Source organism: Monopterus albus, unplaced genomic scaffold (assembly GCF_001952655.1).
Source record: "Monopterus albus unplaced genomic scaffold, M_albus_1.0 scaffold14.1, whole genome shotgun sequence".
In the NCBI taxonomy this organism is placed as follows: Eukaryota; Metazoa; Chordata; class Actinopteri; order Synbranchiformes; family Synbranchidae; genus Monopterus; species Monopterus albus.
Genome location: NW_018127894.1, coordinates 1,106,447 through 1,123,504, shown reverse-complemented (window position 1 = coordinate 1,123,504; position 17,058 = coordinate 1,106,447). Strand labels below are relative to the sequence as shown.

The 17,058-nt window shown below is 39.3% G+C and overlaps 4 protein-coding genes across 8 annotated transcripts in view; 2 read left to right on the top strand and 2 right to left on the bottom strand.

The window, feature by feature from the left end:
• admp (anti-dorsalizing morphogenic protein) lies at positions 1–2,276 on the top strand (the record flags this gene model as incomplete). Its single annotated transcript, XM_020591543.1, has 5 exons — positions 1–283; positions 383–519; positions 621–743; positions 840–1,029; positions 1,602–2,276. Coding segments are annotated over 5 exons (1,158 nt in total), but the record flags the coding sequence as incomplete, so codon positions are not given.
• A 1,303-nt stretch (positions 2,277–3,579) lies between these two features.
• On the top strand, positions 3,580–7,464 carry cib3 (calcium and integrin binding family member 3). 2 transcript variants are annotated; one of them, XM_020591649.1, is made up of 6 exons: positions 3,580–3,630; positions 4,789–4,823; positions 5,329–5,440; positions 5,939–6,086; positions 7,064–7,259; positions 7,443–7,464. In XM_020591649.1, the coding sequence occupies exons 1-6, from the start codon at positions 3,580–3,582 to the stop codon at positions 7,462–7,464; spliced, it is 564 nt and encodes a 187-aa protein (XP_020447305.1). The 2 variants fall into 2 exon arrangements, with proteins under 2 accessions (XP_020447305.1, XP_020447306.1); XM_020591650.1 differs by lacking the exons at positions 4,789–4,823; positions 5,329–5,440.
• Positions 7,465–8,256: 792 nt separating this feature from the next.
• Positions 8,257–13,527, bottom strand: LOC109955457 (ras-related protein Rab-8A-like). The gene is made up of 8 exons (XM_020591632.1): positions 13,355–13,527; positions 12,749–12,809; positions 12,328–12,388; positions 12,138–12,215; positions 11,932–12,021; positions 11,732–11,797; positions 11,595–11,645; positions 8,257–11,404 (listed from the first exon to the last, which is right to left on the bottom strand). Exons 1-8 carry the CDS (start codon positions 13,476–13,478, stop codon positions 11,315–11,317), a joined length of 621 nt encoding a protein of 206 aa, XP_020447288.1. The 5' UTR covers positions 13,479–13,527; the 3' UTR covers positions 8,257–11,314.
• Positions 13,528–14,025: 498 nt separating this feature from the next.
• The window catches only part of tpm4b (tropomyosin 4b), a 75,355-nt gene continuing 72,322 nt past the window's right edge, over positions 14,026–17,058 (bottom strand). For 3 of the 4 annotated variants that reach the window (XM_020591628.1, XM_020591627.1, XM_020591629.1), the window contains 7 exons: positions 16,456–16,589; positions 15,896–16,013; positions 15,736–15,806; positions 15,564–15,639; positions 15,211–15,273; positions 15,060–15,129; positions 14,026–14,359 (listed from right to left, as the gene is read on the bottom strand). In XM_020591628.1, coding sequence (XP_020447284.1) covers positions 14,277–14,359; positions 15,060–15,129; positions 15,211–15,273; positions 15,564–15,639; positions 15,736–15,806; positions 15,896–16,013; positions 16,456–16,589 — 615 coding nt within the window. In that variant the 3' untranslated portion in view covers positions 14,026–14,276. Of the gene's footprint in view, positions 14,360–14,776; positions 14,860–15,059; positions 15,130–15,210; positions 15,274–15,563; positions 15,640–15,735; positions 15,807–15,895; positions 16,014–16,455; positions 16,590–17,058 lie in introns of those variants that run through there. The other variant, XM_020591630.1, reaches the window with a different exon arrangement.

The following is a 17,058-nucleotide window of genomic DNA, read 5'->3' as shown; positions in this document are numbered from 1 at the left end:
GTGATCAGCTTTGCCACTTTACTGTGCACCGTGGCTGCACGGCCTTCCTTCAGCTACCTGGAGAATCACTTCGCCCCCGAGAATGAGTCAGTGAAAGTCCGCTCAGCTGCCATTAAGAGACTTTTGGAGGTTTTTGGCATGGAGGACCCCCCTGCTATCCATGGACACAAGCAGCCACCTCAGTACATGCTTGATCTGTACAACACGGTCGCTGATGTGGACGGTGTGACCAAGGACCCTTATCTTCTGGAGGGGAATACTGTCCGTAGTTTCTTTGACAAAAGTAAGATCAGATTCGGAGCTACGCTGTCAACTGGCTAATGTAAAGGACGAAAGGTAGTCACGTTTACTTTGGTGTCTAACTATGTCATTTCCCCTGCAGTGCGCAGTGAACAGGTGGAGTTTAGGTTCAATCTGTCCACGGTGGCCAGAACTGAGAAGATCCTCACTGCAGAGCTTCATCTGTTCAAGCTGCGGCCTCAGGCATCACTGCCAATCAGCAGACACCATTTCTGCCAGGTATGTGAACCATACATCAGAAAGCTCAACTCAATTGTATGATAAATGGAAATTCATCCATCTCATATTTAGACATTACTAAACTATTGTGTTTCTTCCAGGTTAGTGTTTTTCAGCTGCTGGACATGGCCAAAATCAACAACACACAGCAAAAGAAGCTGCTGTCTTCTCGACTCATGCCAGTTCACTCTGCTGGGTGGGAAGTGTTCACCATCACACAGGCTGTAAGTACAGGCCTATGCACTTCTCTTTAAAGCAGCTACTGTAAATAAACAATAAAGAGTTCATTTTACCTGATTAATGTCACTTTCTCCATAAAGGTTCGATCCTGGATGGCAGATGACGGCAGTAACCTGGGGCTCCATGTGGTGGTTCGGACCCTGGGAGGAAGCCAGATGGATATGAAACATATCCGATTTGCTTCAGGTCGCAGCCACCACCAGAGCAAGCAGCCCATGTTGGTCCTCTTCACTGATGATGGCCGCCACTCTACTGCTCTTGAAAGAACAGGTGAGACTTATTAATAGTGTCAGCTCTAACTGGTTGGTAAGGTCATATCCAGTGAGTAGAAAAAGACATTTGTGGTCTTACTGCTGATAAGCAGGGGCACAGGTAAGACTTATGGGGCCCCCGCCCCCTTTCTCCTCTCATCACTATTATATGCTTTATGACAAGAATTTCTATGTAGCCACCAACAACATAAGCACATCTCTGTACATGTTGTACTTAGTAATCACTGATGGGAGTCGTGTGTTCAAGTAATCAAGCCAAACTGGAATACAGATTAGTCCAGTTTGTTGCAGTTAAAACAAAATTTCCTGTCTCATATTCTTGAAAAAAAAAACTGAAGCTGATTTATGTATTTTTCAATCAACTCATTTTCAAAATCAGAGCAATTTATAAAGAAAATATTTAGAAATATCAGGGACCCTAAATGGTACTTTCACATTAGAGGATCCGCTGGAGCCTAAAACATAAACTATACCTCAACTGTGCATTCTGTTGACCTGCTATGATTGACACAAAATACTGCAATATAACGCAATGTGTTTCTATCAAAATGCTCTCCTTGCCTCTTCTAGACCCAAATGATAGTGGAGCCACTTCCAGCCTACTCCAGGTGCCCATGTCAGGTCCGTCCTCCCGCAGCGCCCGCTCTCTAGAATCCAGCGAGGAGGAAGGGGTCTCTATGTCCTGCCAGCGCTTGCCCCTGTATGTTGACTTTGAGGAGATTGGCTGGTCAGGCTGGATTGTCTCTCCCAGGGGTTACAATGCCTACCACTGCAAAGGCTCCTGCTCCTTCCCCCTGGGTCAGAACATGAGGCCGACCAACCACGCCACCGTTCAGTCCATCATCAACGCCCTGAAACTGATCAAAGGCATCGAGATGCCGTGCTGTGTACCTGACAAGCTCTTCTCCATCAACTTGCTCTACTTTGATGATGATGAGAACGTGGTACTGAAACAATATAATGACATGGTGGCTGGAAGCTGTGGCTGTCACTGACATCAACTAGTTGCCAGCGTTGAGATGCACAGATATTCATCAAACATACAATTTAAATCAGCTTTTGGCTCATAGACGGCCACACGCCCTTCATAACTGCAACTACTGGGTGATGTGCCATAGTCACACAGGTGACACTGTATTATATGTAAATATCAATAAATTATAATATATGGCAGTGCTGTAAGTGATATCATGTGAAAGATGTAAAAGTGTATATTTTATGTTTTTTGTTGTGAATAATTATAGAACTGGAATAAATGTTGTAAACAGTATTATAGAGTAAATTTCACATAATTTCAAAAACATATTTCCACAGTGTTGCTAATTATGACAGAAAAATAAAATATTGGTACAGCATTTGGTAAAAATTGTACTTTCAACAAAATGCAGTCCTGCATGAATAAACAACTTGTTAGAACAATTTTGCCTAATCTCTGCAGTATTTCCACCGAAAACATCCAAACTGGAAGACTGCTTGCTCTCTAATGACTACAGTTCATACCTACAATCATTTGATTCATCAGAAGCGTTACCAGCTTATTTCTGATAAATCATAAAACTCTTTCCTGCAGTTAAATTATTACTTATACAATCACTTCATACTGACATGGGGATAAATTCAAAAAACATCCTGTGGTCCTGCTGTTTTTAAATTTCTCACAAAATAAAAAAAGGTGATTGAGTATTGCAAAACATTATCATAATTCCTTTACATCAGGGTTACTACATTTACTCAGTAGTTCAGTAGTATGGATAAGATTGGAGAGATACTGTTTTTATGGCTAAAGCTTGTTAATCCACTTAGATGAGGTTCAGGAAAGATGATGGTTACAGTTAACCTGTCAGGACATGAAATTTCCTGCATGAAAGCCACATGTGCTGTACGTGCATCCTCCACCCTTTGTTGGGAACCACTGATTCATGTCACTCATACCAGTTAAAAGGTAAAGATGGAGTACATGTATGTGTCCTACCGTACGTCCACTAGTATTATTTATAATGGCAGGATAATAGACAACATTTCATTTTAGTGTCCTGGTTACTACACCCACTTTTTGTGCAGTGACAACATTTTCAACTTCAGTTTCTGAGATATGTTAAACCTCATAACTGAATGTGAAATTGTACTGGATTATTATATCTACTGAAAGTGTACATCCTCGATCTCAGCTGAAACAACACTTGTCTCCTATCAAAACTATATTTGCCCATTACAAAACACGGTCTCTAAAGAGTGTAATCTGAGCAGTGCCCGAGGCGTTGGCCATAGAGTGGCACTAAAGGGGGTTGATACCACTTGACATGATGCTGGACGACAGCCCTCGCTCATTGTCAAAGGGGCTGCTATTCACAACGGAGAAAACGATGAAATGCTGCTATTATAATGGGGACCAAAGGGCCCCGTGGCAGCCCGACACCTGATCTCTTCTTTGGCTCTGGCTTCTTTTTGTTCCAGTATTCCACATCTGATATATCCACACAGACCAAAAAAAACCACCTGATGTTTGGAGCAGCGATGGACCTGAGGCTTGGCGTTTGCACGCATAAACATGGGGAATAAACAGACCATCTTTACAGCACAGCAGCTAGATGCCTACCAGGTTGGTGTCAGTGTGTTTCTTTCTAAACGAGACCTTTATCTTCACTCAGATTAAATAGTGTTTCTCTTATCAATACTAACTACCGGCATCTATAAACAAGGTTAAACAGACAAAAGAGGTTCTGTGGCTCATTTGTTTATAATCAAAAAGAAAAACCAGGCTCACGGGGTGCACCCAGTCAGAATAGTGCACCGGCCAAAGCTTCCCTTAAGCAGTTGGTTGATTTAGTATTTTGTTTTGTTCATTCTCTAAAAAAGTTCTCAGTTAGTGAAATAACACATTTTTTATCAAAATGTGAATTATGTAATCAGTACATCCGACCAGTGGTGGCACGTAACTAAGGACATTTACACTACTTAGTTACCTTACTGTAGTACTGTACATATGGAAAATTTTGACTTACCAGTACTTCACAGTATTTTCAAGTAAAATACTGTACTTTTCACTCCATGATATTTTTCTCCGAGCTACAGTACAGTTACTCTTCAGATTAATAGAAAATTATGTTTTGTTGTAAATTAAAATACTCAAAAATAAAGTAGTTAAAGTTAGTCCTAGGACAGCGGTGTGGTGGTTAGCGCTATCGACTCACAGCACGAAGATTCTGGGTTTGAACCCAGGGCGGCCCGAGGCCTTTTTGTGTGGAGTCTGCATGTTCTCCCTGTGTGGGTTCTCTCCAGGTGCTCCGGCTTCCTCCCACAGTCCAAAGACATGCAGCTTAGGTTGACTGGTGACTCTAAATTGCCCGTAGGAGTGTGTGTGGAAGTTTGTCCAGGGTGGACCCTACCTCTCGCCCAGTGTCAGCTGGGATTGACCCCTGCAGCCCTATTCAGGAATAAGTGCTATAGATAATGGATGGATGGGAGCTACTACTGCTTACATGTTAATGCAATGTCAGTGATATAATAACAAAACGAATGGGGACCATTCTGCATAACAATCACTTTTATGTTTGATACCTTAAACACATTTTGTTGCTAAAACATTTCTTTTTTTTTTTTTTTACATCAGCACTTACAAACTTTCACTTTACAATTAAAATGACTAGAGTATTATTGTATCAAACAGATAATTAAGCACCATACCGTAAGAAAAGCTGCATCCTAATGGTCTTCGTAAAACCTGCACTTTCCTGCCATGATCTGTTTATATTTGCAGGACTGTACATACTTTACAAGAAAGGAGATTCTCAGGTGAGCATACTGTTTTTGTGTCTATACAGTGAGTAACCTCTAGCAGGGTGGACCCTACCTCTCCAACAGCCCTATTCAGGAAATGAGGACGCAGGGACTCTAGAGGTTAAAACAATGACGTATTATTCCTTAGTCACTGCTGGTGTAACACACCCAAAACAGCTGAATTTTGTTCTATTATGCACAATACTAAGCTGTAACTGTAAACTACAGAGCCAGGAGTCCTGTGCTGCTGTGGGGCAGACAACCACTGAGATCACACTGCATTTAAAATCTGGTTTTATGAAAACACTCTGAGAACTTTACTGTACTGAAATTAACATTATTTTTGAATGATGTGTGTTTACAACAATAGAAAAAAATTGGAAACTGCAGCTAAATAGCACAAGTTTCTTAACTTTTCTTAACCACCAACACAAACACAACAAACATACAACTACATATTACAGAAGATACATATCTTGTAATTCAATATTGAAAGTAAATACTTGAAACCTTTCACTAGACTCTTCTACCGCTATCGGGATTTGGCACCGCAGCTTGTTCCTCTTGACTACACCAACCACCCAGATGTGAGGTTACCATATGAGCTGATTGGCAGCATGCCAGAGCTGAAGGTAGGCCCGCTGCTCCACACACACCCTGCAGACTTGCTCTCTCCCTGTGTTCCCAATCCATAATTAATGGCCAACTAATCGACAGGATTCTTTAAAAGGTTATATGTTACCTGACTCCTTTAAACTTGAAGAATGCTGGTGGGTCCCTCTGGGCACATTTGGATCAATTATATGCCTCTTTACACAATTACAGCAAAGTAAACAGGTGTGTTAACAAGCTGGTCACTGACGTGTACTGAAAAAGTGAGAGTGAGACTGTCAAGATTGTACTTTTCCTCTTCATCATTCATCCAAACCTTGTCAGTTTTGTAGCTTTCTCATTGGAACAGACAAGAACATGAGATCTACAATAATAAATCACACGTTCTTGCAATATCCAGACTATAAGATTGGATCACAGTAGTCCATTTAGTCCTATCATAACACGCTCAAGTTCTAAGTTCTGGGTGATTAACTGCACTGAATCACTCAAAGAACTGCTTTGTCCCCTCTGACCAGGACAACCCATTTCGTCAAAGGATTGCTGAGGTTTTCTCTGAGGATGGAAAAGGAAACATGACACTGGATGACTTTTTAGACATGTTTTCAGTCCTGAGTGAGATGGCGCCGCGTGACCTCAAGGCCTACTATGCTTTCAAAATATATGGTAAAATATCTGAAGAAGTGGTAGTTTTCCTTTTTTTTTTAAAATCATATCAAGGAGTTTCAATTTTCCTTGTGTTTGGTTGGCTTTCCTTTCTCGTCATTTGGGGTCCCTCTATATGTAAATAATAATAATAATGCTTGAAATTAACCACATTTGTTTCCTTTAAATAAATAAAGCAGTATATGAAATATGGGAATCATACATAGGTGCAACAATACTCTATGATAATGGAGCATGAAAAGTGAAGGGTTGTGAAGCTTTGAGCATGACAGATGGTGCATGGAAGGTTATATAAATGATTAACCAACCCATTATAGAAACAAAGAGCTTGCCAAAGCCCAGATCGTGTCAGCACCATTGTCCTGTCTAAATAACATTCGCTGACAGATGAAGAAGTTACATACACATCAACTTGGTCAAGGGTCAAGGAAAAGGATGATAAACTGTAAGAGAAAGTAGCATTATAATGAAAATAGGTAGGTAAATGACCTTCCCAATTAAGGACTGGATGTGTTAGGTGAATGTGTAGACTTAATGAATATGTTTAATGAATGCTTTAAGCATGTATTGCTATACTAGTATGATAAAATCATTGTTTAGTTTCCATCTTGACAAGAAAATAATGGAAAAACAGAGTTTGTGTAATTTTGGCCCAATCTGAATACACTGTATATAAAATAGCTGCAGAAACATGTGACCCTAATTGGGAATTAATTCAGAACATATTAACGATAGCTCTACTGCTCCAACTAACAGGTTTGCTCTTATTAATCTGTTTATTAAATCATTTTGTCCATGTAATACCAGCCTAAATAATCATTTCCGAAAGCCAACTGACACTCACATTTGAGAAGCAATAAGTAGTGAATCTGATGATTTTGTTGAAATTAACTGACCTCATAATGAAAAAAGCTGTGAAATTTAATGGACTAACCACTTCACCTTTAGGTATGTTCTTGTTTTCCAACTTTTGCAAGATTTTAACAACGATGACTTCATCTGTAAGTCAGACCTGGAGAAGACGCTGAACAAACTGACCCGTAACGAGCTGACAGAGGATGAGGTGAGGATGGTGTGTGAGAAGGTGATCGATGAAGCCGACCTGGACAACGATGGACGTCTGTCACTGGAAGACTTCCAGCACATGATTGTCCGAGCACCAGACTTCCTCAGGTAAGCCAGGGGTAACCACTAACCACAGGATATGAAAAAGAGTAAACCCACCTACCTACAATACACAACACATTAATTTAACATTTTATGTACTAATGATACAACGTGCATCTAGTTTCATTGCTCGGCCTTGTCCTGCTAAAGAGAAAATTAAACCCAGACTGTTCTCATTTCTGTTCACAGCACTTTCCACATAAGGATATAAGCAAATGAAGCAATCGTGTGAGTGTATTCATTTTAGTAACACCTAAGGATGGACTGATAATAAAAAGCATTGAAATCCTGACATCTCCACCATTAACTACTAGCAGATCATGTGAATGCTTTTGCTTATTTGTTTTATTTTGTTTATAAAATAAAAACTGTAACCAAAAAGAGCCATAGATTTGATCTGATCTGTTTGGCCACAGATTTTTATCCACCTCACACCTGATGTTTTCCCTGGCAAAATAGCAGGGGGAGAACTACGGTATCTGATGTGCTGTATCCATCCTCTGCATGCTTCTGCTGCGATGTCACCACTTTACTGCGCTGTAAATTTATTTTGAAATGGAAAAAAAAAAATGCTGTGTGCATACTGAGCATACTTGTAAGAAAAGTGAGAAATATTGCATTGCACAGAAGAAACTAAATGTTGTGGAAAACTTTTGGAAATTGAGCCAATGTAGAACTGCTTTAGTTTGTTTGCCTTGCACTAATATATTAATATTGTGGCCTCGGGAATAACACCAGTCATGGTGTGGACTGCAGGTCTGTCATCATGTGGAAGCATCAGCTAATTTGTTAAGACAAGGCTCATTAGTTATGATCAACAGCTGAATTTTGTTTTGTATCTAAGGCAGATTAGTTACAAACAAAACACATGCCAGAATATTCCTTAAGGGCCAATAAAGGGAGAAGCAGTTGTTATGAAAGCAATCAAGTTCCACTGTGGGAAAACGGCGTGAGGTTTCTTCGGCCTGCCAGCCAATAAGAAAAATGGATATTGTAATAATGTGTTTTATCTCTTATTTTATTAAATCAAAAGCACACATATCTACATTCTGTAGATACATTTACATGTGTTTAGAAAGTACAGTACAGTTTAAGTAGACCTTTTTTTCCCCAAAGTGACTTGTTTACAATGTTTTTCTAAAATGTATTATTCTCCCAGTGCACTACACAACAGATGGAAAGAAAATAAGGCTATATAAATGGGTGTACAGTATATTTTGACATGATAGTTTTAAGAAAAAATAAAATCAAAGTGGAAAATGAGACAAAAAAGTCTGCTCCCTAATTTTCTGTGTATGACTTAAAGCTACAGTATCACTCCAATGAGAAAACACTATCTCCACATTATAACACCCTGACTTCATTCATGATCAGTTTTACTTGCATTGATGTAGGAATGCCATTTTCTATAAACAGAGCATGTTCTGTTTTTGGCTCAGTGAAGACAAAACAAAAAAAGAAAACCCCATACTTTTAACTGTACAGGTCTACACGCATGTCTGAAAACTACATTACACAATGAAGTACAGGTCCAAGATTCAGTGCGCTCCACCTAGGAGAGAAATGAGCTTTAACAGTTAAGACAAACGGTTGTGTTGGTCATGAGGTCCCAAATGATTCAATATTAAAAAGGTGCAGCCAAGCAGAAACATATCCTCTCTCGATGTTGTGCATATTGGAGCTTGATTTTCAGACGAGCGATAAATGTAGGAATGAAGCGCGAGTAACAGAGGAAACAAACCTACACTCAACAGCATATTAAATGCAAGTAGAAAATACTTCATACAGGTCTAGTTAACTGTGGCTCATGGCCTTAATAAAATACTGGTTAAAATTTGAGCTTGGATGGTCACTTGGTCCATACTGTGCCTCTGACGCCACCTAGCCGTCAAAGTAGAGGGCTCCAATGAAACAAATGCACAAGAAAATGCACACTAATAGTAACAGGCCAAGGCCGCTTTCATGTAAGCTGAGGAAATATCACGTTTAAACTACAGCTTGGCAGGGCAGTAGCATAAAGATTACAAATTATTTTATAACTATATATAGCTAAAGTAGGTTATGGCAATGTTTTTCAGCAAACCATTGACTGTGTAACTATGGATGACGCATCACCACTTCCCTCCACTATACAAAAGCAAAGCTAAAATTAGTTGAATACGGAGGCAGCCATCTTGGCATTTTGCAAGCCAATTCTGTGCAGTAGTTACCAGAAGTGGAGTGACAGCATACGACTGCCAATCAAAGCTGTCAAATCAGCCGAAACACACCCATTTTTTATATCATAAAATAAAAGTAACCCCACTAGAAAAATGACCACTTGTACACACATCAGCATGATAATATCTACCAAAAACCACAGAAGTGACCTATGGGAAAACCTTTTGGGTTTGTACTTAGTTCAGAGAGGGCAGAATTTATGACCTATACTGCAACCAGCCACCAGGGGGTGAGCAACTCACTGTGGCTTTGCCTCTGTCAGCTGTCATGGCATCCATAATTTACCCAGTCAATGCATCAAACTAATGCCACAACAGTGGATCACTAGCAGTGAAATAGCAAAAGGCATCAAGTCTTTCAAAAGTAGGTGCAGGAATTATGCCAATAATATTAACAAGACTTGTTAGATCAAAACTTTTCAACTAAGTTATTATATTCCAAAACTATTGTTTGGCACAGACCACACACAAAGCACAGGTTACTAGTAAAGTGCAAGGAGAGCTGTCTGGATAGCAGGAGGAGGGGCTTACAGTGTGAAACCTCAAGAACGATTTTAACCGTTACTCAAATACCCAGAGACGTCATTTAGCTTGAGAGCAAGTCATAGCCGCTGCAAAACCTTCATGTCAATAAATTGCTAAACCATGTATTGTGATAACTGATTAATGGCTTTAATTATTCAAGCAAAACTAAATATTTTCTAGTTCAAGCTTATCAAATGTGAGGATTTGCCACTTTGCTTCCTCTTATGTGATAGTGAGCTAAAAGTGTTTGGTCTGTTGGTCAGACAAAAAGACATCAGAAGACGTCACCTTGGACTTTGAGGGATTTTTCACTATTTTACATACCAAAGATTGAACAAAATTGCTTCTGCCAAAATCACAATTTTAACGTGCTTAACTGTGGAAGTACCTCTGGCTATGTTCCATTTTCCGGTTCACACAGCGTACTCAAAAACACTGCACATACAACACTTTCTTGCAAGTTAGAACACCAGAGAAAGCTTAAGCAGAAACAATTCACCTCACCAGAGTCCTGCTGATAATCTGACAGCACAACCTGACATACACATGTAGACATCTGGATTGCATCTTTAGGTTTTGTGCTGCCAAACTGTCTTAAAAGCTTTTCAAGAAAGGCTGAGAAAAGCCGGAGGCCATGTATAACGATGAAACAAATTTTTAGTCACAAGAAATGCCCACTGAGAACTAGACACATTACCAAATACGTGAACTAAAATGGAAAACCTTTCAGAGCAATTCCTTTCTGACCCTTGACGTCATTATGCTTAATAAGGCTCTTACCTGCTGAAATGTAACGAAAGCATGCGCAGTTCTGTTTCACTGGATTTCAAGCCTATCAGTCTCTGGATGGCATTTATCACATAAAAAAAGAAAAAGCACTAAAAAAATAGATCTAAATATTACCTTTGTATTTATAATCCCCAAACCTTGAAATTAAATGTGTTCTCCTTCATGGTTGTTCTACCAGCTGTATGTAATATGAACGCACAGGAAAAAAAAAAAGAGATTAACATCAGAAGTATGAGTGTGCCTTTGTGTAAAATGGAACATGTGGACAATGCTCCAGGCTGAGTCCTTCACCAGTCATGAGGTCTGACCCATGAAGACAAAAGATCTTAAAAAAGTGGAAGAGATGCACCACTGGAAGCTTTCAGAAGTGGAAGGGAGGAGGGAAAGTCCTCCATTTACTGGGAGTGTAATGGTTTCTGTGGGAGGACAGGCAATTGGTTTGGGAGAAAGAGGGAAAGGGGTGGAAGTGCTGAGAGCAAGCACAGTCCATTTATGTCCAGCCAGCTGGCAGCTCAGAGCGCTCGGTCCTCAGAGTAGGCTACAGCGGAAGAAGCTGATCTTTTTCTGAGGCTCTGAGATCTTGACACCATGACTGCTCCCCTGTGGCATGTTGCCGTCCTGCAGCAAAACAACAAACATGTCACGGCTCTGTAATGTTGGCTCAATGGTTGCTTTCATATTGTAAATCTTCATTTATTTTCCACAACCAGAGGCTCCTGGCTATTATTTTTCAGAAATTTGGAAATGTTAAAAACACTGTGCACAATAAAATCTTCAAGAATCTGTCATATTAAAGAGCTCATCTTACCAATTTTGTGTCCATTTTCAATTTGATGTCTCTAGCGAGTGTTAAAAATGCCTGTGAACCAGAACAAATACACACCATCACATCACATTTGTGATACATCTAAGAAGCACACTAAACTGAAGAAGAATGGTACTTACATTTTCCACATTGATGTTGGCCTTTGCACTGGTCTCCATGAACTTGATTCCATACTCTAATGCAAGCTGAAAGAGAAATGGAAGAAATTACAAAAGGCTACATGTTAGGTCAGTTGATGCGTTTCTCAAGTTATACCAATATCAACACTCAAATATAAACCTCTTACAATAAAATATTTTAACTTCAACAAACTTCTCACCTTCTCCCCCCTCTCTTTGGACACTTGCCGCTTCTCATTGATGTCACACTTGTTGCCAAGGACCATCTTCTCAACATCAGATGATGCATGCTTGAAATTTTAATAGGAGAAATTATATAAAAATTAAAATTAAAAACAACATTCCACAATGTGCTTATCAAGTATCCGAAGACATCACAAGCACATAAAGCAGGTTAGATAAATACCTCTTCTATGTTCCTTATCCAGTTCTTGATATTATCAAAAGACTTCTCGTTGGTGATGTCATAGACGAGCATGATGCCCTGCATAGAATAGTAAATTAAATGTCTTGAGATTAATAGAGCTCCAGAGATGTGGCTTCTTAGGAAAGTGGATTTATGTAACATTTGTCTCTCAATCCATAAAGAAACTCACCATTGCTCCTCTGTAGTAGGCTGTTGTGATTGTTCGGAAGCGCTCCTGGCCAGCGGTATCCCTGGAAAAAAAAAGATTCACCAGAACTGTGACATCTCGTCTTTATTAGAAGTTAGTGTCAAGCCTGAAGACGATGAATTTGATTAACCTGTGATCTTGCAGCCGAAGGAAAACAAAAATACAGATACGAGTGAAATAAAGTGAACTAAAGTTGCAATTAAGAACCTTTGCATTTAATTTTAAAGCAATTCAAACTACTAAGGAAGACTAAAGTTAGCCTTAAGGCGTGTTAAGGAACCCATACATCTGTAAGGAGCTTTACTTTCACTAACGTTAGCATGTGTCACCCATACTTCTTATACTCCAATACTATTGACAATGCATTAAATTACATGTCCAGCAATGAAGGTTTTCAACTTACCATATCTGTAACTTTATCTTCTTCCCATCAAGCTCTATTGTCCTAATCTTGAAATCAATGCCTGTAGGAATAAAGAGGGATCCTGCATATCACTCAACGTTAGCCGGCTGGCTAAGTGGAGCACAAAAAAAGGTCACAAAATCGACATTTATGAGCTAGAAATTAGCGGCACCTCTCCTTCGTGTCACAGTAGACGGTATCGATATGTGCGCTTTTATAGAGCTTAATTCAAGCAGCTAATACATTCCATATTTAAGTCTTTCCGGTGTCTTCCCAGGGAAGGTAGTGACTAAGGGCGAATGTTACAATTATTAGGCTAACGGCTAATGCTAGCTTGCAGGAGAGTCACCCGACAAGAGTTTAAAATACAACACGAACTTTTCTATTAGTACATGTGCCACAGGTGTTCCCGCTTGCCATCTTTTATTAACAAGTTAATTATACTACTGACATTTGAAAACGGTAACATGTTCTTTATTAATGACAAAGAGAAACGACTTCCAGCCTTAGCAAGAGCAAGCATTCCAGCAAATAGACCGCGCCTAGGAGACATGCCATTGTCGTATTGTAAACAGAGGCACACAGTTTACATCAACAAAACTATACCTATAGTTGAGATAAACGTTGAGTTGAAGGCGTCTTCTGAAAACCTGAAAAGGACACAGGTCTTCCCAACACCAGAGTCTCCAATTAGCAGTAATTTAAACAAATAGTCGTATGTCTTCGCCATACTTGATATAATTGCGGAAATCCCGCCCGGGGTAGCGGAGCTGTGTATGTGTAGAAATACCGCCCCCTACTGGCCCGGAATTAACTGACAGTGGGCGTTTTGTGAGATAAAGTACCAGGATTACACTTAACTACAAATTTGAGCTACGCTTCATTTAGTATTTTGATTTTATGGGTCTATATAGTTCAACTACACTACTTCTCTGACAGAAATATTAACTTCATTGGGTAGTTATTATGCTTTTTGCGAAACAGACAACAAATAGCCTAAAGGTGATACATAATTTCTCATATGCAATAGCTCACAACAATGTCTGACAAAGTCTTACCTCATGTCCCACTGAGTACTTAGTGACGTTACTGTTGTGGTGCCAAAGGATGAGCAGCTAAGCTACATCACCAGTTTGTTTTGAGGAATTCACAGCACACACAGAAAACACTGTGCATGTTAAGTGTGTGTAAATTTAGCTGAATCTTTCTCCTGTTACAGTTTGTGTTCAAACTGCCTGAGGGACAAACACATTTCTAGTCCACATACCACATAAAACTCACTTTTATCATCAGTTTTATTTGTGCTCAGAGTTTGATATTTGTCACAATTTTAAGCACAGAAACTAAAATCACCATGGAACCAAAACCATTTTGAAAAAAGGAAAAGAAACAAAACAACCATAAATATATGAAATGGGTACATGTGTTTTAACAACTACAAACAAGAGTGAAATCACAGAGAATGGGTGTCTTGTAGAAAATAAGTTTTACAAAATAATTTTTATTGTTTGATGTTCTTCTTGGCACTTTATAAGCTACTGAGCTCCTGCAGTGTTTGGTCCAGGACTTGGTGCATTTCTATGTTTTCCTCTTTTGCGTGTGATAGGCTCTCTGCAATAAAAAGTAGCAATAGACATAAAATGCAATGGCCATGTCAGTTTGTAACATAGAAATAAGCCAGTAAAATATGGTTTGTTTTAGAGAAGGCAAAGCAAAAGTACAATGACTGTGTACAATATGTGAACCTACAAATTTGGCTTTCTGGTTCTGGCCAAGAATTACAGACACTATGTACTGAATAACTGTACAAATGACTCTATAGCTAAGGCATAAAATGTAAATGTAACTCTGAGTCTTAATTAAGGAAAATTACAGCAGTGGAGTGGTGAAAAGCAGGCTTAATTGAAAAGACAGAAGACAAGACAAAATAGAAATATTTTTATTGAGCTTTACTTTAACAGAAAAAGTGCAGAAGCAGAGGGAGCAACTGGAGAAAAGAAGAAAAAGTAGAGAAAACATTTTCAAAGTTTACAAGCTGGTCATATCAGTGAGAGCATGATCCAGCTCCTCATTGATACCCTTGAACTTCAGCTTCTGATTGTACAGTTCGTCTGCAGGTCAAAGGGCAGAGAGGAAACGGGTGGAGGAGGTTCAGAGGAAAATGCAGAATTTTGCAGATCGTGTGGGGGAATACAGGAGGAGAAAGACAGAAATTAAGGAAAAAGATTAAGAAGAAAGATTTTAACAAAGCTTGAATGAAGACCAAGTAAAGATCACTTGATTGAGAAAAGAATTAAAATGATGTGTGTACCTTCCAAGTCATCTATGGTCTTTTCCAGCTTAGCCACTGTCCTCTCTGCAAATTCTGCACGAGTTTCCGCCTTTGAAAAGGAAACAAACATATTAATCATCCAAACACAGCTTGGTTTTTGAGAATATAGCTTGAGCAGATGTGAACTTACCTCCTTGAGTCTGTCAGTAAGGACTTTAATCTCCTCCTCATATTTGTCTTCCTTCGCAGAGTACTACAGAGAAAACAATTTTACTAGCAAGATCTCAGTGTTTTTATTCCTGAAAATTGCTTATTTCACAATTTCATACTCATACTCAGCATCATTGTTGTAAATGTATTAGGATGACATTTGAGTAGCGCATTCTAGACAGGACTGGGAAATATAAGCAGGTGAATTTAATGGTTAACACTTTCTCTAAATATAGCAAATCTATAAAGCATCTAAATGCTCCTGAGCAAGGCACTCAGTGCTCTGTTGGACAAGGAGGAGTGCAGAGTTGTTGTACCAAACAGAGCACCTACCTTATCAGACTGAGCCTCTAAAGACTTGAGGTTGTTGGTAACATTCTTTAGCTCCTCTTCCAGGTCAGCACATTTACTTTATGAATAAAGAAACAGAAGTTCATTTTTAAATATGTTTTCTTGAAAAACTGAATAATATGTGCAAGCATGCATATCACGTATTTGTACTTACAGTTCTGAAATTTCTGCCCTCTCCTCTGCTCTCTCCAGCTCACCCTCAATGATTACCAGTTTACGGGCAACCTGACATAAAATCACAGTTGAGCAGAGACAAACATTACATCAAGTTCATCGTTAAGCTGAAAACTGAAAGGCAACCTCCGAGTCCGTACCTCATCATATTTACGGTCAGAGTCCTCAGCGATGTGCTTGGCTTCTTTTAGCTGGATCTCCTGAATCTCCATCTTCTCCTCATCTTTCATGGCTCTGTTCTCAATCACCTTCATGCCTCTAAAGACAAAAAAAGACACACACAGTATAGCTCAACAAGTCCACAGAGACACCACAATGTTGCTGACATTACTGAAGCAACACAAAGCAGCATTACAGACTTCACACATGCATTACACTCTAGGAACTATAGTTGGCATCGTCACCATTTTCTAATGTTTTACTGACTAAACAATTAAGTGATTCATTAAAACATAATTGATAAACAGATTTAAACGGATAAGGAAAATTTGTCTGAGTGACTGTGGATAGTGGAGAACTTTGACAAAGTGCTAAAATGTTAACCAGTATATCTGATTTATGACTTCCACAACCATCATTTTCCAATCTTATATCTGATGCTACATCTAAATTACTAATAGTGATTTTCACTATATACAGTGATTTTATTATTATTATTTTTAAATATAAGAACTCTTAAACTCAAGTGATAAATTGTCACCTTTCACTCTCGTCCACAGCCTTCTCAGTCTCCTCTAATTTCTGCAGGGCTGTGGACAGTCTCTCCTGGGCACGGTCCAACTCCTCCTCCACCAGCTGGATCCTGCGGTTCAGAGATGCCACTTCGCCCTCAGCCTATAATAACATGGAGATGGACAGACAGAGAGGGATCAGAGGTCACAGGTCAGCCAGGAAACATGCAGCTGCCACAAGAGGAAGGAGGCTGCTTGGAATGTTGGAGGATTTTTTTTTTTTTTTTTTAATGTTAAAGGGGTTTGGCTCTTGCTTTAAGATTTCATTAATCTTGCAGCTGGTTAGGATTAATCACTTTGTTTATTTCATAATGTCCAATGATCTAAATTTCATGAGCTACTGCTCTATACTCTGGCCATGCATCTGTTCCTGTTTTTCCTGCTTGTGCTCCCTTGTCCAGTAAGTCAGGGTATTTAAGAACAGTCAGTTTCACTCCCAATAACCATGATGATTTCCAGACCAGATACTTTGAAAGCATGCTGACCTTGGACAGCAGAGTGACAGTTTTAACCCCGACATAGATCTGAAGCGGTGAAGCTGGCCTGGCTTTTGTAATGTAATCCCAAGTACT